Raw genomic sequence first — 23,472 nt, 5'->3', positions numbered from 1 at the left:
TGTTGCTTAACTGCTTTGTAGTGAGAATTGGTAAACAGTGTCCAGCTGGGTAAAGCCAGGTTGTGATGTCTTAGTTCGCTGAGCTAACTATGGTAATAAATTACGGATTTTTTTTCTCTGTTTCCAATTAAAGAGGAGCGATGTTGACAGGGTTGCCAACTCCGTGTAAATTTGCAGACACTCTACTTTATCTAAAAACAAAACAAAAGGCTAAAAATACCTGTCTGTGAAGGTCTTTTAAAAGAATGGAGCCATTGGTAACAAACTAAACCATGAGCTTGATTGAAGATCTGTCATCTGAACAAGGCTAGATGTTGAAGGACAGACATCAGAGCAGTGCCATTTAGTACCTGAGTGGGAGTGCAGCTCAGCATCCTGCAAGAACCTTTCCCTCGGGGCCTTGGGGTCCACAGGAGCATCCATAGGGGATCCCCTACCCATATGCTGCTGCTGCTGCCCCATCGTCCTCCTGAAACACTGCTGGGTCTCTGTAGGGCCATGTGGCGCTGGGCAGGACTGGGAGGAGGTGGTGCAGCTGAAATGGAACTGCAGGGCTGGGCTGGTAGGGGGAAGGGACAGGTGTCAGGTCAGGGTCCATGCTTGGTTGGGAGCATCAAGGCTGAGGGGCAGCACATGCAGGGTCAGAGGGTACTAAACTGGGAGTGAAGTGGGGACAGCATGGTATAAAACCATTACTGCAGTAGAGCAGGGTTGCCAACTCAACCAATATATGTATGTACTGACAGCCAAGCTTTTTTTACTATGGTTGATGTTAAACACCTAAATTTAAACCTGGCTCTTATTACTGCAGTCTAGGGTCTGGCAGAAGGATTACATTTCCATTGTGTAAAATTTGTCAGAAAAAAAAAGTGTTTCAGTAAAAGGTTTTCAGATAGTCTGTGAAAAAGTTATCTGTGGTTAACAACCCTGGGTGTTGGGTAGAGTAGGATGTCATCTGTGTTTTGTCTGACATTCTCTAGCACGTGATATTTTTTTTTTTTTTTTTTTTTTAAATTTAATACAAAACCAATGAGAAATGTTGTGGAATTGGAGATGCCTGGCTCCATCAGGCAGTGACTTCTGTCAGAATTAATCAGACAGGCAAGGATCTGGCAAAATATTGATTTACTCAGGGTAAATGTTGAAAATCTATTTATTCTAGGAGATTGGCCTCCTGATCTCTCAGTTTTCATGCTTTTTCCATCTCTCTTGAAATGAAAAGATTAGAACTGATTTAGCTGTGTGTGGGGGGGGCAGATTACCCATAATCTTATTATTTTGATCTCATTACATTTAGGCTCCTATATCGGAGAAATGGCCCTGTATTTTTAACCCTTTCCTCCACTGCAATGAGCAGTTACTTTCCCCTTACATAACATGGCTCACATTAAAGAAAAAAAGTAAAAATAAGTCATATTTCCAAAGTGAAAAGCTTCTTCAAACTCTCTTCAGTGAGCAGGGCACCTGAAGGTGATTTGTCATTAACTCCATATCACCCAAAATAGTGCAATAAATAGTTAGGGGGTGCTAAAGGGATGGCATAATCTTTTAGTGTAGTCACTTTTTTTTCTTCTATAACATTCGTTTCAGATTTCAGCATGTTTCTGTCAAATCTGAAAATGCTGAAAATCAGAATTTTGTTGGAGAGTTTTCAAATTTAGGTCTATAATAAGTGGTGTGTTTGGTCTTCAGGTCAAAGGCTACAGTCAGACCTTGACAGGTTACAAGGATGGGCGGAGGAGAACAGGATGGGGTTCAACACAGACAAGTGCAAGGTGTGTTAGTAACCGGAGCACTCACCAGGCGGTTTACCAGTCGAACCGGGGGGCGGGTGGATGACCAACCCGCCTTATGGACAGGCCGGGGATGAAAGGGACACTGACTCAGTTGGAAGATAGTAAAATTGAACTTAACGTTTACTTACAGTAAGATTTCAACAGTGGTTACACAACAAAACGACAGTGGTGAAGCAGTAGTTAAAGATGACAGGTAGGAGATAGCAATTGCTTTTTCCGATGTACGTGCGGATGGAGAGCTCACTATTCGGTGAAATAATAGCCAGAGTGTGACTATTCGTATGACTATTCGGCCATGGGGACACGGATTCCTGGACAGGGTGATCAGTCCTATCCAAGGGCCTGTGTGGAACCCGGGACCCTGCACTTTACCGCGCTGTCCCTTTTATAAACTCTTCAGCCAATCAAAGGAGGCTGCTGATTTACAGTTAAGAGAGTGTGTCTGCTGGCCAGGCAGTCACGCTTCTCCTGCAGCTCCTGATTTGTTAAGGCTGTCTGATCACGAGCTGGTCAGCCTCATGATCATGAGCTCTTCACACGCTGAACATGACCTGCTCTCGTGTTCTGCATTGGTCTGGCATGTGGGCTGAGCGTTTGGTCATCTTTTCTACTCAGACATGCTACATACTCTATTTAGGAACCTTGTTGTGAGTCGTCCAACGAGCAAACAAACAAACAAACAAACACAAAATTCGCTGTCCTGGAATTGAGTTACATAACAATTAAAACAATAATCAATATAAACACATAATTAGATCCTTGGATTATGATATCCCCCCTTCTTGAAGGCAGAATCTGTCAATACAAGGAGTTTATCCTCCAAAGACCGAATCAAACAACAACCTATATAAACAAACATACACATAACTAAATTCAAAACAAAGAACTGCACGATCAGGGCTTCAGTAGGCGTCACGGCAAAGTCACACGTCAAGTCCTCGCTTCTATCAATGATGTTATCCCTCTCAGGGCTTCTCTTTGCCATGCACTCTGGATCCCGGATCTGTAAACAGAAACTTATAAAACAGATTAATGATCTTATCTAATACACTTAAGCAATCTCTAGGACTCAATTGGATGAAACCGTTGAGGATCCATCATCCTGTTCTTCTAAATAACGAAAACCTAACTCATAAGCCAATCGCCATTGACCCGCATCTCCCAAAATTCGAAGCTGTCGCTTCGTGAGTCCAGAACGCTGTAGGAGAAATCCAAACATGTATCGCTCCTCTAGGGTTCTCGGTGGTCGGTTGGACCTCCCCTGCCATGGCAGGGGGTCGGACTAGATGATCTGCCCAGGTCCCTTCCGACCCTAGAAACTATGAAGATGGCAGACCAGAGATTTTTTTGCTTGAGACTGGTACTTTCATTTGCTGGATCATTTTCCTATTATTGGATGAAAAAGTGGGTATACTCCAGACTTCACAATGAAATAGTATGTAATCTCACTTCAGTATATCCTGAAGCACTGCTTCTTCAATTCTAGCCTGTTTCATTTTGGTACTTAGAAAAAAGGTAGACTTGTAATTGGGGGTGGAGAGACATGTCTGAGTGAATACTGTTCAAAAAAATTGCAGCGCTTTTGCACGCTCTCGTGCTCTTCCATGCCCGCTGCATAACTACTTTAATGTGATTGTGACATCTCCTTTAGCAGGGCTAACTTCTAGGACTTGATTTGAGAGAGAAATAGTTTAACTTTGTTCTGGGCTACTATGTTTTACTGCAGACACTCTAGTGCAAACCTTATCAGGTGGACTTCCAGGTTTACAAGAAGCCTTTGTCTCAAAGCTTTGAAGAAAATTCTGTTCTTTCTGGACAGTCCCAGGTATTGGTTATGGAACAAGCTGTCTTCTACTCAGTCGGACCTGAATACAGAAGGAAGGCAATTAAAAAAAAGTAGGATTGACTAATAAAGTTTGTAGGTGGGGGGTAAAAGTAACAGTAAGATTCCTTGATTGCTTCAGAAGTCTGGTTTTTACTGTAACATGTATTAAAACATACACAGGGAACTTGTTTAGCATCAGGTATCCTTATAGATTTCAAACTCATTTCAATCTGATTTTCTTTTTCTTTTGGAAGAGTAGTAGTTGCCTTTTCATGGTCTGTTTCCATTGCCAAGGAGCTGCTGCTGATGGATATGTTTATAGGCTTTAGTCTTAAGATTTAAAACTTCAAATGCAGGGTTGTGGGGGAGGGAAGAGCTTTCTCTTTTTCACCACCTTGGTTCTCTATTTCTTGTAGGCCAAGTTCATTCTAAAGAAAAAAGTTCATTTTATTGCATACGTTAAAGCACGTTTTTCCCATTGAACATAAAACAGTTCTTCCTCACTATTGCTCACTAGATGATCCTTGAATTCCTGTTCAACCCTATGGTTGAATAACTTCCAAGCCACGTTTTGCCTGGAGTCCACTGGTTAAGTTAGCTTTTGGTACCATAGAGTTAAATATTCTAGCTTGGAGAGCATGAGAGTAAGAGCCTAGTTTAGTCCAATGGCAGGGCAAGGTTCTCCAGTGATTCCTGGGACAGCCCTTTATTTTCATAACTTGCACTGTTTTCCTACTGTTTAGAATAACTTTAAAAACTTGTTTTCTTACAAAAAAATGTTGCTTCTATTGTGTATTCACACTGGGTGGTGGTGATTTGTTTTGCTTGTGTGAGTGGAGTTGTTGGCAATGTTTTTAACTTGTTCTTAGATAACAGGACAGTATTTGTTTTTTAAATGAGAGGTAGGAAATTGCAAAGAATAAAGAATTGCCTACTGATAGTGTGCCTGTTCCATTCTGCAGCTAGCAGAGGCAGATGAGATAGTGATGTATGGGGACTTGACACGAAACAATTTACTGAGCAGCTCTAAAATGTCACAGGAGAAATAAGATTTGAGCGCTTCACTAATTTTGGTATCACTTGAAATAAATAAATCAAAGCCTTACCTCTTAAAAATGAACAATCCTGCAAAACTCTTAATGTAGCTTATTCATTACTACAGAAGAGTCGTAAGTTGTCATGTCCTGCTTGCAAAGGCAGGAAATGATGGTCTGCAGCCAGTTTGCCTAGAAATTGTGCCTTTAGAGGACAAATATAGGGACCCTGCATCAACTGCTAGTGAATGGGACTTTGGAAGTTCAGTGCCCAAGAAGGCAAGTAACCACTTTAATTTGCCAAATTATGTGGGGGGTTTTCAACTAAGCAGCATAAGTTTTGCAGCAAGAGTATCCACATAGTCATTAATTTTATAAGATTGTTTTAGTTAAGGTATTTTTTCACCAGTATCTTAGTTATGATTTAAGATCTAATCCTTAGTAGTTAGTGTCTCCAGTGTCTGTTGTCAGTGTGTTAGGTCAGATTATTGCTCATCTGTGTCTGGCTTTTCTCCATTGGTTTTTTTGCTAATCATGTGGCTGATACCAGTCTGTTTCACAGTTCCCCAAATGCTTCAGATATAGTTGGTGCTGCACTTTCTGACAGCAGTGGTGCTGCTTACTGGGTTAATTGTTCATGGAGGAACTTCTTAGTTCCCTTTTGAGTGAACTGATATTGCTCTGCAGGGATTGCCTGGAAAATCTTGTATAGCCTAATTTTAACAAAAAATGCAGCTTGCCATTCTCCCCTCAAACAAAGTGATCTTTCAGCCAGGCTTCGCTGAGCTTGATTGGAAAGGAAATTGAAATACATTGGGGGGATTTTTAGAGACTGCAGGTCAGGGAATGCAGTTCCAATGGCGATAGCTGTATTTAGAGTTATTAAAGCTGTAAATCCTTTTTGGTGCTAACAGGAAATGCCAGGCTTCGGTTTCATTGGCCAAAATGATCCAAGTTCTCAGCTCGGATAACTGAGCAGAATAGTGATGACACTTGGGGCAGCTGTCTCTAGGTAGTGGAACATGGGCTTTTCCTTCCTGAATGCTTTCAAATGCTGTATGTATAATTGTGCATGCTGTAGGGATTGACCAAAAAACATGCCTGGTATTAAATGTGCAAGAGAATAAGAAAGCTCCAGTGTTTAATTGCAGCTGAAAGTCTCATCTCAAAACCCTCTGCTTTGATAAGTTGGAGTCTTATGGTCTGTGTCTAATGAAGTCTAGTTTTTAGCCACTGAAACAATAAAGTGCTAGTCTTCCCCATCTGTGCATAGCTGCAAATCAGCGTGTGGGAGGAAGCGGGGGTTACTGCTTTACCATGCCTGTTGATGAGGTGTCATTTAGAGCAGCGGTTCCCAAACTCTGGCAGATTCCCATCACCAATTTAAAATGATACTACCTTAAGTACCACCAGCAAATTTTTGTCATGTAAAGTAATTATTATAAATATGTTAACACAGACCACTGGTAGTAGTGTACCACAGACTGGGAATCTCTGATATAGAGAAACAAACCAATCAAGAGGACTGAGAGCAGGCCTATCACTTGTATTATAAACCAAAGAGAGGTGCTCTATCAGTCTACCCCTTCTAATTGTGATGAACTAGATCCCACCCCCCAACATGACACATGACTTGTGTGCAAGACAAGCATTTTGTTCTCTGTTCTGAGGGAGACCTTCAGCTGTCTGCCTTTGGGATCAGGACTGACCCAATTGGGTAGCTGACCTGGAAGGAAGCATCTTTCCTTCTTAGCAGCAATTGGAGGTCATGGCTTTCAGAAACATGAATTGTGTATCTTTCTGTGGAGCCTGGAAGAATCGTCTTGGCACTCTTAGCCAAGCAATCAACCTATCAGTCCAGAAGAAAAATGTGTGGGCTTTGGTTGACTTCCCCCTCCTACCAGTTATGTCAATATTTTCTTCCACCTCTCTTCCCCAATCACAAATTCTCTGTGGAGCCCTGCTACTGGACAGTATGTTGAAAGTACTGGATCCTTTTCTTGTCTGTTATGCTTTCTCCCATTCTAATATTAGCAGGGGAGAAATTGGCATCTGTCACATTCTGCCTCCATGCACCTTCCCTCTAAAAATTCCTGATGTTTGGTCCGTCCTGTTTGGTCCGTCCTCTTCTCTCTTACTTTTGAAGCAGCAGTACTTCCTTGGGCCTCCCCACTGAAGACTTCTTAGTTCATTCAGTTCAGTGCCTGAACAGAACTTTTGCAAGTGCAACCGCTAAAGCCCTGCCTAGTCAAACATTTGTTTTATGGAGTCTTTGATGTGTAAGAGCTACAGAACAAGGCTTCAGCCTCTGCTTTCATTTTCTGAAAAGTTCAGCTTCAAAATCAGAACTATGTGCATGCCTGTGTGGCGCAGTCACCCTGAGGACAGCCAACCTGGATCCATTTTAAGGAGGAAAAAGGGGTTTCCTCCCTGGGAGCACACATCAGCTGTTCCAGTGTAGTTGTCCACTATTATACCAGTATAGATAGAGCCAAACTTCTGTGACACTAAACCTGTTTCACTGACATTTCAGGATTTGTGCAGGCGTGTTAGAGGTCCTTGAAACTAAAAGCTTTTAAAGGTAGAATATGTGCTGAATTTAGGTCTGTGTTCATTAAAACTGGCACCGTAGGGATGTGCCAGTCACTTAGAACTTTTTTGGATCTACAAAATTAGAAAAAATGGCTAGAACAGACCTCCAGAGGTCATGTAGTCCAACCCCTGCTCAAGTCAGGATTATCCCTCCTTAAGCCATCTCAGACAAATGTTTATCTAACCTGCACTTAAACTTCCAGTGTTGATTCCACAGCCTCTCTGGGTAAACTGTTGCAGGGTCTAAGCCAGGGGTGGGAAAAATATGGCCCGTGGTCTGGATCCGGCCTTCCAGGCGATTTTAATCTGGCCCACAGGTGGGCACCCACCAATTTTAATTGTATCCTGCTTAGCCCCCTGCCTGCCCCTGCTGCACTCAGCATGGGGTTGAGCCCTTCCCGCACCCACCGGGGCAATGTGCTGCACTCACGTGGGAGGGCCCTGGCCAACACACAGCTTCTGGGTGGGGGCCGCTGCTGCTGCTGCTGCTGCTGCCCGAGGAACTGCTCGGCTCCTCGTGTCCCTGCTGCAGTATTCTGGGCAGCGGGTAAGGAAGCGGGGGTGGCAACGGGAAGCTGCAGCTGGCGGCAGGGAGCAGGGCCAGGCTGCCTGCTTCATCACACGGGGCTTCCCCCACCCCCACTGTGCATAGCTCTGGCCGAGTCCCAAGAACTGCATGTGAGCCTGGCCCCGCTTTCTGCTGCCACGTGCAGCTTCCAGAGCTGTCTGGAGCCACACGCTAGCTGGGGGCTCTGCTCTGCCGGTGCGGGCCATGAGCATCCTGAGGGCCCACTGCCTGGTGCTGCTGGTGGTGGGAGCTGTGCCCCATGGTGGGGAGCACACCCCACCCTACCCACACACTCCCCCACACAGACAGCTACACATCCTTTCCCACACCCTACCCATACACCCCCCCCCACATGCCACAACCACACACTCCCCCCACACACAGTATGCAAGAGTAAGACTGTATTTTGAGCTATAATGCAATTGCCTCTATGTACACTATGCAAACACACAATTCAGGACAAAAATATATATCTTTAATAAAATTGAAACACTAAAAATAAAATGTCTACTACAACATATGATTTGGTATTTTTCCACTCCAAGATGGCAAACGTTCCAAGATAGCAAAGCCCCCTCCCAAAGGATAACTTCTGGGGACAAGGGGAAGGACTTCTGGTGGCAAAGGTCAGAGGCGTGGGAGCTTCCAATCCCAAGATGGTGATAAGGGAGCGGGGCTATCCTTGCGGCCCTCCAGCTGAAATAATTGCCCACCCCTGGTCTAAGCACCCTCACAGTTAGATAATGGAAAGAACTTTCCAACTTAAACATTCCTTGTTGCAATTTATAGAACCATAGGGTTGAACAAGTTCAAGGATCATCTAGTCCAGTGGTCGCCAACCAGCGGATCTCGATCCACCGGTAGATCTTGGAGTCGATTCGAGGCTGGGGTGGGGGGCTGAGTGCCAACATGCATGCACATGTGCACCCCAGCCAAGCAGGTCAGTCCATGGGGAAGGGAAGGGAAGGGGGCTAGATCTAAGCCCCCATGGTAAGGGCCAGTGCCACAGAGGCAGGAATAGGGGTAAGTTGAATGGGGCTCCAGCCAGGTGGCACTTGCCTGCTGGGGAGGCACACCCCCAAATAATATTTTCTGCCTTGATCTACACCCCCCCTTCTCTCCCCACAGACTTGCCTGCTAGGCAGGGCTGTCCCTGGGAGGCAGGGGTTGAATCAGGGTGACTGCCCCAGGCCCCACACTTTGAGTGGGGCCTCACAAAGCCAGGCAGAGTGGTAGCTCCACATCCAGCTGCTTGCTTCCCCCCCCCCCGGGGGCCAATGCTACTGATGGCGGAGGCAGCTTCTTCAGGTCTGGGGCCTGTGGGATTAGAGTGGGGGCAGGGCCCCACACCCTGCTTGGGTCACCTCTGCTGTTAGGCAGGGAAGGGGAGGGGTGATGACAGTATATGGTAGATCTTGGGTTGCTTTTAAATGCCAGAGGTGATCTCCTACTTAAAAGGGTTGGAGACCACTGATCTAGTCCAACCCTTTGTACAAAAACAGGATTCACCATTCCTAAACCAGGGCAAATAGAAGTCTGTCTAGACACTGCTTGAAAAACTAATTTCCTGTCCTCTCTCACAGCTGCAGAGCAATTGATCACCATTCTCTTTAAAATCAGCCTTCTGGCATTTGTATTTTGCACCCTCTTTTCTAGACTGAATAATTTTAATTCATCCAACCTTTCCTTATGCCTGTCTTGAAGCACTGTACCCAAAATGGGGCTCGGTCTTCCAAGTGCAGGTCTCACCAGTGCTGAATGAAGTGGAAGAATCATTTCCCATAACTTGCTTCTGACATTCCAGTAAGCTACTTTGCTAGCTTTTTGTAAGTGTTGACTCATTTGACTTGTGGTCCACTATAATCTCCAGGTCCTTTTCTGCAGTACTGCAGCCTAGCCAGTTGTTCCCCATTTTGTATTTTGCATTCGATTGTTCCTTCCTAAATGTGGTATTTCACATACATTGAACTTCATTCCATTTCAGACCCTTTTTCCCAATTGATTAAAGTCATTCCTCTAGACGCTTCAAAAGCCACGAATGCAAGGCTTATTGGCCCATTAAAATTGTCTGTGAACTAGCTCAAAGAAGCATTTTGCAAATACACCTTCAAACAGTGATCATGAGGAAGAGACGGGGGGGCTAAGCAGTTGGTCCAGGATCAATGACTGTGGTTAGATTACATCTCAAACTTTTCCTGACAGTCTGTCCTCTGCATGTACCTACATGTGATTGCTCCCCCAAAATGCATGAACAAACTTGGACTTTACTCCATAACGTGTGATATAGTATTTATGTTTTAAATGTTTACAGGCAGCTGGAGCATGATTACTAGGAAGCACCTTTCAGGGAGCCTGATGTCACTCAATCATAACCCTCTCCAGCTGAATAGGAATTTACCTTGTATCCATCATTCAGCCCTTCCCTAGAAAGAGGGTGACTGACAGAATAGAGGAGCAAGTAGAGCAGGGGTGTTCAGCCTTTTTGAATGTGGGGCCGGATCATGAACTTTTTATCACCCAATGGGCCGGTGAGCCCTATTCAAACACCCTCTGTCCTGGGCCAGAGAGACCCTGCCTGTGCAGCCCTACTGCACCTGCCTGTTACTGCAAGGTTCATGGTAGCTGCTGGTGGGCAGGGGCAGGAGGGACCCATTCTGCATCCAGCCAGCTACTGCCCCAGAGACTGAAGGGGAGAAATAAATAGCACCACATCCCCATCCCCTGAGCAGCACAGCCTCACGAGCCGGCGCTGCCCGAGGTGGGGCTGGAGTGAGGTGGCCGCTGCACCGCAGCCCTTTGCCTGCCCACACGGCCCCCCATACCGTGGTGCCCGCGCACACAGCCCCGGCAGCCTTAGCGCTGCGAGCTTGGAGCGCGGGGTCCGGCAGACACTGGCTCTCCCCCTGCCTTGACCCGCAGAAGTCATGCCAGGACCCCGCCTGCCGACGGCCCCCCCAGGGCTGTACTGCCGACTGCCTGCGCCAGGTGCACCTCATTCCCGCCCCGAGGCTGGCGGGTCCTCGGAGGCGGGCGGGATGCCAGGGGCGAGGGGCTGAGCCGGAGAGAAGTAAAGGCAGGCGCTGTCCCCAACTCGTCCCGTCAGGCGTGACTGGGGCAGCCTTGTGCTGCGCAGCCCTTGGGGCGGCGGCGGCGGGACCTGGCTCACGTGATGAGCCCGGCCCCACGGGGGTGAACAGCTCCTCTCCCCTCCCCCACCTGCCTGTCCTGAGCGAGGGACCTTGGGCCTCAGAAAATGGCTTGGCGGGCCGCATGTTGGACAAGCCTGAAGTAGAGGGTGTTTCCCTGGAGCATCAGGTGTGAAGGCTTACTGGGTTGTTTTGGATAGATGCCATTTGAAATGCACTTGTTAAGAAACATGAGTCTGTGGCACATGTGGAGTGAAAGAGAAACATATCTTGATCCCTGTATTTTTGGGGGGGGGGGGGGGCAGATCAGCCTGGGGAGAGGAATGCTAGGATATGTGAAAAGACATTTGAAGCACTAAGTGATGTTTTAAGAGATATTGGCCACTGCTATATCTGTATTTTTCTAACTGGAACACAGGCATGGTTTAATTTGTTACTTAACCATGTGACTGCTTCTCATGCATAAGAAACATGTGGTTTAGTGAGGGTGAGGACCTATAACTAGGAATTCCCAAGTTCTCATTTTGGTTTTGCTAGTCACTGAATAACTTGAGGCAAATTGCTTAACTTGCATCTTCTTCCACTTTGTAAAATAGGGACTTCAGGTTTGCTGAGGTGTTTAAGGAGTGTAAGAACATTGCATTAGGCCCAAATCCCAGAGGATTAGCAATAAAGTGGTAAATCCTTAAGTGTTTTTTATCCTGTATAATGAGGATGGGCTTTTTTCCACTTCATAAATCTAGCATTAGAACTTGAGTATGATTTGTGGACAACAATGCGTGTATGCCCATGTACACTTTTGGGCTAGGTACAGACTGTCAAAAAGCCTGAGGCTGAATTGATTCAGTCTTTGCAGGTTAGTCTAAGATGCACAGATATTAAATTGAAACAGAAGTGAACAGACACCTTTGATTCAGAAAATGCAGCCATAGGCCTGTAGTGGTTCAAGCCAGAAGCTGGGGGGTGCTAGAGAATGGCTCTCTGGCTCTGTGTTCACTTCCTCTTCCTGCTGCCCCTGAGGTCTCTGGGATTTGCAGTCCAGAATTATCGGAGCAGGACTCTGCAGAGTTGCTCATCCCTTTCTCTTCCTGCTTCCAGATGCTTCTGGGATTTGTAGTCCACAGTTGCAGCCAGCATTAAGTTTGAGTGGGGGAAGGGGTGTTTAGCGCCCCCCCCTTGGCTCCAGACCTCAACTGGGGTTTGCCTGGGGAGAGGGCAGTCGTGTCCGTCCCCCGCCCCGGTAGACTGGCTGCATCCACAGCCAAACTTCCCCCTTCCCCTCTTGTCAGCCAGTCCTCACTGCTCTGGCTAAGGAGCAGAGGGGTGGGGCCAGCCCTGGCCTTTGGAGCAGACAGCACTGTCCAGCCCAGCTCAGGTCTAGAAAGCATTCTGGGATGCTGGGGGACTGATTTAACTTGAACCAGGAAGGGATCTGGGACAGAAGTTTCATAAACTGGTTTGACCCAAATCAGTTAAGTCTGATCCAGCATTCAACCAGGCTTATCTTAAAGCAGTTTCATCTATTTTGAAACTGGTTTATGGGCACTGAGCTTCTGTTTTGTTACTTACAGAAGATGGACAGTGTGCTCTTTTTGTTTTTTTTGTTTCCCATTTCTGACCTGCTTCATTTGTATTGCAGTGTAGTAAGAGGCCAGGTACTAAGACTGAATCGCCACTGTAGCTGTCCTATGCTGGTCGTAGACCTTTGTCCCTCACTGTCTCAACTGTCCTATTTCTGACACATGCCACCAAGTGTTGGCTTTTTGTGACCGCCAATACAATTGCTTTTGCTAAATGGAAATTGCAAAATGGAAGATTCCTTACTCTTGTGAGTTGCCACAAGACTACTGTTAGTATTCCTGCAGTCTCGTCTCATGGACTGGAGTGGAAGTGTAAAACATGCTTGCTGGAATGTTTTTGATAGCTGTTTCTTTTTTTTTCCTTTTTTTCCCCTTCTGGCAGAGTGACTTTCATCCTCCATTCCTCAGAGGTTTTGCCAAGAGCGTTTTACAAAAGCATTGCCATTTCATTAGAGGCTGTTCTAAGAAGTTATGGTCAGTTGTGCTTGTTTAAATATTCTAAAAACATGTGATAGCAAATATGTTGTCTTTGTGTTTGGTATCCATGCCTCTGAAGTTAAAGGGACAGCTGGATGCAGCTTGCACATTCTGGAAGGCACAGAAGTTTTCTGGGTCATTGTGCAAGTAGCAGGTATGTTCTCTTCTGGTAACCTGCTTTTAAATCAGTTAAGTTTGTACTGATTTGTTTGAAATCTCAGTGTAGGGAGAGGTACTGCATATGTTAGACAAGTGATCATCTGACCAGGATCCGAGTCTACTGTAATCTACTCTGCATAACAGCAAACTAGGGAAATGCTGCAATCTTCAATGGTTCCACAATTAAATGTGGATTGGGTTTGAGATTAAGGAAGGATGTTTTGTCTTCTGCTTCCGTGATAACATCCTGAAGACTGAGTTAGTTATAAAAGGCAGCTGATCCAGGACTTTGGTCACAGTAAACCAGCTCTTAGCTTCTAGAGAAAAACAATATTCCCCTTCCTTTTTTAAAAGGATCACTCTTGTTAGCAGAGTGATATGGGGCTTTGTATGCTTAGGAACCAGGCTATTGGAGGTAAAGAATCTCTTATGTATTTATTCTATAGCTAATCAAATCACTAATGAAACTTCACTGTTCTCTTCAGCCAAGAGCTAGTTGTTTCTGAAAATCATAGAAATTATAACAATTATGCGTAGTATTTTATCTCTGGTACCTAGCTTGAAAATTTATTTTAGGGTTTTCTTAGTTTAAGGACAATTGTGGGAACCTTTAGAGTACAAGAAAAACTTGTTTGGAGAAAATGGATTAGTGACTACTACTACAAAGTTCTGTGGAGGGTGTTTTTATTTTAGCTTGCCATATTAATCCTTGTTTTACTGCATGCTAGCAGCCTTGCCAGCCTCCCTGCTGACTCTGTTTATTCTCACCTTTCTTTTCTAATATTTCTCATTCTTGGACCCTCCACCCGTGGCTCGAAGCATAAACAACATCCGCAACCACTGATGCCTCTGCCACTCTGTCCAGATTCTGTAAGGGGTAGACTACTTATAAGTGCAGATAAAATGCTGAGCTGCATTGATGACAGGATGAAACATGTTAGTGAAGGGCTGGTGTAGGTTAAACCTATGGTAGAGCTTCTGGACAACATCTATTTCTGTTCCACACTTTACCCCTGAAATTGTGGAAATGTGCTTGCAACTTGTCCCTAATTCACACAGTTAAAAAGGACATATTTTCTACAGAATTACAAAACTGCCTCCCATTTTTCCTTTGGTTCAGGTCATTATTTCAGCATATTCACAAATATCCTTACAGAGCATTTTATGCTTATACCCAGGTGGGGGAGAGTGTCCCTGGAAGTAATTTTTGGAGAAATCTGTAACTTCCACTCTCTCATTTTTCCCTGGATGTCACCCACCAGGCCATTCTATCTGGCCTTCAGGGCCCCTAAAATATTTAGAAAATTAATATTTATCTTCCCCTGGCTGCCTATCATGTGGCCATCCATGGCTTGCCAAAACTCGGTAAGCGGCCCTCTGCCCAAAATAATTGCTTGCCCCTGGTTTACAGTAACTTTCAGCTTTGTTTTATATATTGTTGCTGACCAGTATAATGGGCTTCTTCAGAGGAGAGAGTTGGCTAGGTTCTGAGATGAGGAAGATGTCAAGGGGCAGTGCCATCTAATCAAGACAGTTACTTCAAAAGGTACCGTGTAAAATTTAAAATCAGTTTTGACTATTGCAAGTGGTTTAACTTGGACTTCAGTTCTCATGTCAGCACCATTTACTGCAGTGAACTGTGCGCCACATAGAACAGTCAATACTTAAGATAAGCCTTCACCAGAAAGCAGCAAGGCTCATCATGCCCACAGTTCACGTAGCAATGCTGCCCTCTTTGCATACAAAGTGTGGGGGGTTTTGGGGCCTAAACTATTGGGCCAGGAAGGTGGAAGAAGTGCATGAAGAGGTGGACAGGAAGATATTGGGGTGAGGGGGTCTGACATTTTGTTGTTCATACTGATTGGTCTGTGTGATTGATTTTTTTTTTTTTTTTTTTAAAGATGGTCAGCAATGCTACTTGAAGGTATTGCAGTTTGATAGGAAAAGCCTTTACTCTTTGAAGGCTGTTTCAAGTCTCCTTTGCATTGATGTTCATTTTGCAACTCTTAGCAGCAGATGCACAGTCTTCCTGTTAGCTGGCAGCATCCAAGCTTGGGTAAAATGGGACTATTCCAGGGGCGGGCAATTATTTTGGGCGGAGGGCCGCTTACTGAGTTTTTGGCAAGCCATCGAGGGTTGCATGATAGGCAGCCAGGGGCATATAAATATTAAGTTTCTAAATTTTTTTTAGGGGCCCCGTGGGCCAGATAGAATGGCCTGGCGGGCTGCATCTAGCCCCCAGGCCACATTTTGCCCACCCCTGGACTGTTTCCTTCTCCAGTAGGTTGTAGTATGGTTTAAACTGTTTTGAGATGCTAAGAAAGGCCTAAAACATATAAAACATATGCAGGAAGTTGCACACTGCTGAGCCATCTTTCTCTTATTGGCTGTTTAGCTCTCTCCTTATGTTGTGGACATTCAGTCTCACTTGATTGGCATCAACCACATTTGTGTGTGTCACAGTGGAAAGGAACCAAAGGATGGGGAAGTTTTCTGTTTCTTGGTTATAGCATGATTGGACTTGCTTAGAATTGGCATACGGTTTTGATGTGCTCTTTGCCCTTTGTACTGACAAGGCGCTGTTTCCTCCTGTGCTGTGTTCTCTTATTGTCAGTTTAAATGCTGACAGGCTTAGAAACTTGGAACGAAGAGGATTAGTTTAGAGACTTTGCTGTCCATAATATCCTCAATAGAAGGTTGTATTGACATATACATGAATAGTTTTCCATCACCAGGTAATGTCTGTCTTGGTTTTTTTGATAGAAAGGCCTTAATAAAGGTAAATCTTGGTATGCTAGGAAGTTAGTTTGTGCTGCCTAGTTTTAGAGAAGAAAACGGTGTATTTAGCTGTGTTGTATTCAGGTGCCATTCCCCATAAAGTTATTGGAAGTTGTGCTCGCTTGTATCAGTGCTGATTTGACCCAGTCTTTTTTTGGACTGCGCCCCTCTCTGAAAAAAAGCTTTACATGTCAACCCTCCTGCATAGGATTGAACCTGTCTTGTGTGCTGGGAAGATCCAGAGACCAGAAGTCACCAGGTTTGACGGTCCCTTCCTACACATGATTCCACAGGAGAATGAGTGGCTTGGGTTAAAAATTCAGTTCTGTGTGACATGGCTGGGATTATCTGTAACAATTGCTTGCTCCTCTGGACTTGGAAAAACTCCTGTCTTTTTGATTGCTGTGGGTTTTCTTTTTAGACCTCTTCTTTTTTTAAATCAGGTGAGAGTTCTTAATATGCTGCCTTGTCACTGTACTCAGACTAGATAACATCACTGTAAAGGAGGGGGAACCATAACCACATGTGATGAACAAACAGGTGGTATGTATGAGCTTTTCAGTTGCTCTCTGCTTCTCTTTCCACAGTCTTGAGCCCGGAGAGCAGATCTGTAGCCAAATCTCTGAGTTCTCTGTATTTAGTGACGCTCTTGGGCAGCACCTGGAGCTATCACGGGAGCTCAGATAACTTCAAAATGCAAATCAAGCTTTATTGAACTAACAAATATTAGTAGTTCCATGTGCCTTAATCTCTGGCCTGCCCCCAAATCTTCCGTTTAGCTATGGGAATTCTCAGTACAAAATACTAATGCTGTAATAGAAGTTGACAGGGGAAAGTGGGTAGTTTAAATATTGGGTAGGGTTTTTGCCTGGGCTGAATGAAGCAAGGGAAGTAGAGAAAGATGGTTCACAACTATTTCAGAGACACTAACTAGGCAGTCCTTCCTTCTTCCTCTGAGTCACTGAGGTTTAATGTTTCATGTTGATGAAAAATATCCTTTCTATGAAGGAATTGAGTAGTTTGGAACATTCAAAACTGTCACAACCAAATTAAGTACTGCCCATGCCACAAGCAAGAAATATATTAATCAAAAACAGTTTTAGTCTGCACTAGGTTAACTAAGAGTTAACTAACAAGAAGATAGTAACAGTTTTTTTGCTGCGCATGTCAAAAAGAAATTTATAACTGCGACACCAACATGAAATAGAACTTAGCCTTCTGTGCTGTACATAAATCATTATAATTGGTCAAAGAAAACAAGGAGTAACCCTATGATAACACCCTAGCGAAGACGGCTAGATAATTGGCGATTCTAATTAAATTTATGACGTGGCGAAAAGCAATTGGCTAGTACACAAACAAAACCCCGCTGCATTTCCGCGTAGTCGGGGAAGAGCGACTCCGTATACACCTGGAGACCTCTGACATAGGTGTTAGAGAAAACCGGCAATTTGATCACTTGCCAGTTCATCCCCCCGTCTTTGACCTTCTCAGACGTAATCGACGACCCCGACCTGACAATTCTGCCCGACCAGTTTTGCGAACTGATTTACTTATGCAGACCAACCTACGAACCCTAAGCTGTAACTAACCAAGTATCTTTGACCTCCGTCTTTCACCACCTTGATGGAGTAAGTAAATAATCTTGCTTTGCAACCGATAAGCGTCCTCCTAATTAATTCCACTCCAAGCATCACAAGTACCTGCCTGACGGACCCTTATCTGCCCGGGTGGGAGTCAGGGAGAGCTGCTGGCCAGCTGCCCTGGGTCCTGACAAAAACTTACTATTGCAGGCTGTTTGCAAGTCCAGGAACTGGTTACTTTCCATGGTTGGGAAACCTTCTTATTCATAAGGCCACTTCTTTTTTCTTTCTTTAAGGAAACTGAGGTTCTGAAGTACAGTAAAACATTGAATGTCCAGAATAATTAGTGTTGCCACCATTCTGGATAATCGTTTTTGTTTTTGTTTTTGTTTTTTTTCAAATAATCAAACACCTACAGCATGAAGTACTGAATACTTTCATTACTGTACCGTACAGCAAATTGTAAAAATAAATGTATGGTACTGTGTAATGTTTTATAATTTTAAAGCACTGGTAAATAAATAGTTTTCTTGCCATTGAGCAAAAACCCAACTGTAGGCTGATGGTTTTAATACAAAGCCTTCCAGTTAATTGACTTTCTGCATAATTGACTCTACTGTACAATTCTGTAGCAAGTTGGGGGGTTGACTAACTTGTATACAGTTCCATATGGTTTTGAAGCAGTAAAATACATCCTATTATTCTGCTAAGTTGGTAGGTTTTTGCATTTAGACTTGCATCCTAGTTTCAGCTACTGTCTTTTCCCAGTAAGGCTGTGGGATAAACTGTCACCTTGCAGGGCTTCCAGTGAGGGGTGCGACACATTCTGTGTCTTTATGAAGAATACACGCTCAGTGTCAATGCACCTGTAGTTCTTTGTAGATGATACAGTGGAAAACATTTTGCTTCACCCTGATCTTAAGGCTAAAGTACAGACACAAAAAGCCTGAGGCTGAATCCATTCAAAGTGCAAAGATTAAACCAATAAGCAAATGAACAGACATTCACTTTTGATTCAGGAAATACACCCACATGCCTGCAGTGGCTCAAGCCAGAAGTCAGGGGGTGCTAGAGCATGGCTCTCTGGCATGTAGCCAGCATGGGCCGTGTGTTCACTTCCTCTTCCTGCTGCCCCTAAGGTCCCTGGGATTTGCAGTCCAGAGTCACATTAGTGGGATTCTGCAGGGTTGCTCATCAGTTCCTCTTCCTGCTTCCAGGTGCTTCTGGGATTTGTAGTCCATAGTCACAGCCAGCAGTAAGCAAGTGGGGCAGGGCAGCTCCATATGTGGGGGAAGGGGAGTTTAACCCCCCTTCCGAGCCCAAGGCCCCAGCCAGGGTTTGCCTGGGGAGGGCCAGTGAGCCCTCAGCTAGGGAGCAGAAGGGCAGGGCCAGCCCTGCTTTCTGGAGCAGACAGCACAGCCTAGCCCAGGGCTGCAAATAATTCTGGGATGCTAGGAGACTCTGATTAATTTGGACCAGGAAGGGGTCTGAGACAGAAGTTTCATAAACGGGTTTGACCAAAATCAGTTGGGTCTGATACTGCATTAACCAGGTTTATCTTAAACCAGTTTCAGCCATTTTGAAACTGGTTTATGTGTACTGAACTTCTGTTCTGTCACAGGTTTAAACCAGTTTACTTCACTTAAACTGGTTTTTTGTGCAACTTCTGTCCCTAGCCTAAATGAGCCTGACACTGTAGTTTTTTTAATTTGTCATAGTAGCATTCTTGCTAACCTCAATTAAAACAGGCTGGGACACTGGTAGTTTTGGGGCAACTAATATTTGCATCCACGTTTTCTTACTATTCCCAATCTACCTTTTGTACATGAGCATAAACAATCCCTGGCAAAACCAAAATTGCAGTTGCATTGTCAGAGTCACTTTTTTTGCACCCCCAGGCAGTGTATCCTAACGTGGGAGTCTGGGAACGTTTAAAATGGCTGTTCTGACTTGTACAGCAGCTAGAGGGTTGGTCATTTCTGTGCATGCACCTCCAAATTCACAGATTGCGTTTTGTGACTGTTGGAGGTTGGTGTCCAGTGGCTTGTCAAAAAGTTTCCTTTCCACAATTCCATAATTCTTGGGAATATTCACTGGCTGTAGGAGTGGGGATCTATCAGAGTATTTTCCTCAAGCTGTTAAAGCAGGGATGTCATCAGGGCTTTCTTGTCATGCAGCCATTCAGCAAAGCTTTTTTTTCTGTTTCCATGAGGACAGATGGGCTTCTGATAAGAGATCTATTATCAAACTGGGAAAGTAACAGGCAGCAGTTGAGCCGGTGTGGCAGTAATGCAGGGCCAACTACAGAATGAGGCCATCAAGTGGCAGTATGTGTTCAAATGTAACAGCTAAAAATATCCTTCCTCCTCCTCCTTCCTCGTGTACAAATGCTTCAGCATAAAAGGCACAGCTACTTTTTCTCAAATTCGACTAGATCAATAGCAGACGGGGTTTTGGCTGTGAAGGAATCTTGGGTTTGCATTGAACTTGCACAAAAAGCAGGAATTCGCAGCGCGACCTGTGGGGATTGCAGGGGTTGGGCTTCCCATTTTTTGCAGGTTCCCAGTGCCACATTCACGTAGAGCAGCAAAGCTTATGGTTTAACATTTTTATCTGCAGAAATAAGCTTTTCTGTACGTGCTGCTTGGTTGGCTTGTGCAAGCTGTTAGGAGTCGGGAAGCACTGTTTGCAGCTCTAAGGTGCTGGAAAGTGGTGAGAAAAATCTCACATGACAGCTTTGCTTACAATTTTCAAAATGAGGACTTTTATTAAATGGTATTGTAAGAAATATAGCCTAGAGCAATGCCTCTGCTCATTTTGAGAGGTAGTGGTGGGGAGTTAAAGTGTTTGGTGTTGTGGGGTAACCAGTTGCCAGTTTATTTCTCTTAACTATTTTGCATAAGATTTTTTTTAGTGATGTTTCTGTTGTTACCCTTCAAAGTCCATCACATTTAGACTAATGGGAACTAGTTCATATTTCTCAGAGCTGCTGTTTTAGGTTGTCTGCGGCCTTACATCTGGACAGCACAGTTCAGCCTTTTCTTGGTTCAGGGCTTTACTGTCTTTGCATTTGCAAAGGGTACAACTTTGCACAACTTACTTTAAATGAAAGCTGAAACTTTGCACCACCATTCTGTGATAAGGGCACAGGCTGTGGCTGCAAAATTCTAGGATGTATTGGGCCTAGCTAGAGGTGCCGTTTTTAGGTGAGTGGAGGGCAGTAGTCAGCCAGCCAGGAATTGCATGGGTCCCCCCATAGACTATTGTTATGTTGGGACTTGCCTCGAGGTTAGTGTTGTCCCAGGAGACACAGAAGGGTCTCATTCAAGGAGCCAGTGAGAAAACCAGGGTGTTGTAGGCAGCGGTTGTTTACAAGGAGGTGCTCGCTGCAGATGTGAGAGGGGAAGGAAAACACTAGCTCTGTGGGCAGTCCCGAGACAGCTGCTTTGCATTGCAACGTGCATGCCAAAACGGCATCATTTCTTTGCCTTCGGTTTCTTCCGTGCTGCCACAGATCAGCCCGCAGGATGCTGCAAAATGACCAGAGTTGTGCAATCAGAGTCTAAAGCAACATGCCCTAGTGCCTTCATCTTTCTGCATTTTGAAATCTCTCTCTAGCTTGTGTGGGCTCTTTAACCCTGTGACATCTCAGTTTTATTAAAAGTTTGAGTGTATATATGGAACTGTAAGTTGGTTTCCAGTTACTTCATTTTGTAACTGCTGCAATAAAAGTACTTATTTCTGACTCCTTTGGTACCAGCATCTTGAGGGTGAGGGGGTGGTATGGTGAGAGAGATTTGGCAGGGTGGAGAGAGATCAGCACGAGTCCTTGACTTCTCCCAGTTAGGTTAAGCACAGCCTTTCGCAGAATCCCACTGGGCCTTCTGGTTTACAGTTTCCATCTTTGGAGATGGTGATAACTCTTTGTGATTAATGTAAGCCATAGTTTCTCAACCTGCGATACACGTACCCCTGGGGGTACATGAGACACAGGCAGGGGTACGTGTGTACCCTAACGCGCTCTCTCTCTTGCCATCTTCCTCTCTCTCGCCCCTTCCTCCTCTCAACTATGGCAAAAAATTTAATTCTCCAGTAATAATTTGGTGTGCTGTGCTTTGTGTGGCACTGGGTTCAGCTCTCCTTCGGCCAACATCACCTCTAGCCTAGGTACATACTTGAGTTGTTCATCCCTGGTGTAAAAGGTGGCAACCCTACCCACACCAAATCAGACATCTGTCCTATCAGGGCCTCATATACACAGCCCTTTTTCCAACATATAGCACATATTAATCTGTAAATATTAAATCCCCTGGAAAATTGAGTGTTGGGGTACTTATTAAACTTTTCAGAAGTTGGGGGTACTTGCTACTTAAAAGGTTGAGAAACATTGATGTAAGCAAACCGATACAGAAACAACTGCTGCATGCAACTTCTAAACACAGCACAGCTCAGTACGGTATACCCTTTAATAGCATGAACACCAATCTGGACAACAATAATTTAACCCTGCATCCAGGCTTTTCACCTGCTTCCATTGCTTCACCGCTCTGCCCTCTTTGGGGTGAGACCAGAAACTGGTTTGATTCTGAAATGGGAAGTTCTGCAGCTCAACTTGCATTGCTGATCTGGATGGGTCTCGCAGTTGGATCTCTCTGTCTGTCTCCCTCTCTCCCCCTCCACTCTTACTTAAAACCTGCCTGTTTCTTCTTTCCTGCTTCATGCTTCCTGTGTGTCTCACTAAAGCTCCCTTCCCTGCCCCCCTCCCCCTTAACACCTGGCTTCTTTGTTCAGCCTGTGGTAACTTTCCATTGCTGCAAACTCCAGCCCCTTGCAGATTAATCTGGCACAACTGGTTCACTTAGGTCTGGGCTAGTACATTGTCCCAGGCTGTTTCCATCTCAGTAACTGCCCATTTGCAATTTAACAGCGTATTTCCTCCTCACCTGGGAGGGACCTGACACACTTTGCTCAAAAAGGGGATACATCTTCACAGAGGCAGCTGTAGTGTTACCATAGTAACAACTGAATAATAAGTTTGGATTATCAGCCACAATTCAGAATTTATGCATAGGATCCCCCGGATTGGCACAATTTATCTTTGGGTACTTCAGAAGCTCTTTGCTGGGAGACCAGCTCTGGAAGTACCCGCTTATTTGATGACCTTTTGGTTTCCAGTATCTCTTCCAGATTGAACAGAGCGTGCAGCTCTCCAGGGAGGGCAATCCAGTGCAGGATCTCTGAAACGGTCTGTGTAGAAGAAGGGAGTTCAGGGGGCATGGCTGCTTCAGTGGGTATGCAAGTTAACTGCAGCATGGTATCAACAAGGGGTTTTCTTGACCATCTGCTAGCATCTAAATGGTGAGATGACATCTGCTGAAGATGACTTCTGACGCGTACATAACATGTACATACAAAGACAGGTTGGTTTAGTTGAAGCATTGCAGTGTGCTGTAGTTACTAGAATGCCAAAAGCAGGATAGGGGGGAACGAAGGCGGTTAAGCAACCGGTTAAGCAAGCATATTCACTGAAGTTGCTCCTGGCTCTTCTCAGCCAGACTGGCTGACCTGCTCCACCGGGCTTTAAACTAAGCCCGTTGGGGGACGGGGGGGCTACCGCCACTGCTGGCCCACTGAGCAATCCTTGCAAAGTCAGCGGATCACGGCGCTTCAGGGAGCCCACCCCTGCCCCAGCCCTGGCAAAATCTGTGTGCAAGGAAGGAGCCCCCCAGGGGGCACTTGCCTGCCTGTACACTAATGCCAGGAGCTTGGGGAATAAGCAGGAGGAGCTCATCCTCATGCTCAGTGCAAACAATTACGATGTCATAGGGATAACGGAGACCTGGTGGGACTCCACCCATGACTGGACCACGGGGATAGATGGGTATACCCTGTACAGGAGGGATCATGTAGAGAAAAGGGGCGGGGGTGTAGCTC

At 45.1% G+C, this 23,472-nt stretch overlaps 1 protein-coding gene across 2 annotated transcripts in view; it reads left to right on the top strand.

Moving 5' to 3' along the window:
* GRB2 (growth factor receptor bound protein 2) overlaps positions 1-23,472 on the top strand; it is a 69,937-nt gene that overhangs the window by 25,179 nt on the left and 21,286 nt on the right. The window contains exon 3 of one of the 2 annotated variants that reach the window (XM_025197440.1): positions 12,924-13,015. The exons of the other annotated variant lie outside the window; for it this stretch is intronic. Coding sequence (XP_025053225.1) covers positions 13,013-13,015 — 3 coding nt within the window. The 5' untranslated portion in view covers positions 12,924-13,012. The remainder of the gene's footprint in view (positions 1-12,923; positions 13,016-23,472) is intronic. 2 annotated transcript variants of the gene reach the window in all.

Source organism: Alligator sinensis, unplaced genomic scaffold (genome assembly GCF_000455745.1).
Source record: "Alligator sinensis unplaced genomic scaffold, ASM45574v1 scaffold400_1, whole genome shotgun sequence".
Taxonomy (NCBI): domain Eukaryota; kingdom Metazoa; phylum Chordata; order Crocodylia; family Alligatoridae; genus Alligator; species Alligator sinensis.
This window is presented reverse-complemented; position numbering and strand designations above follow the sequence as displayed.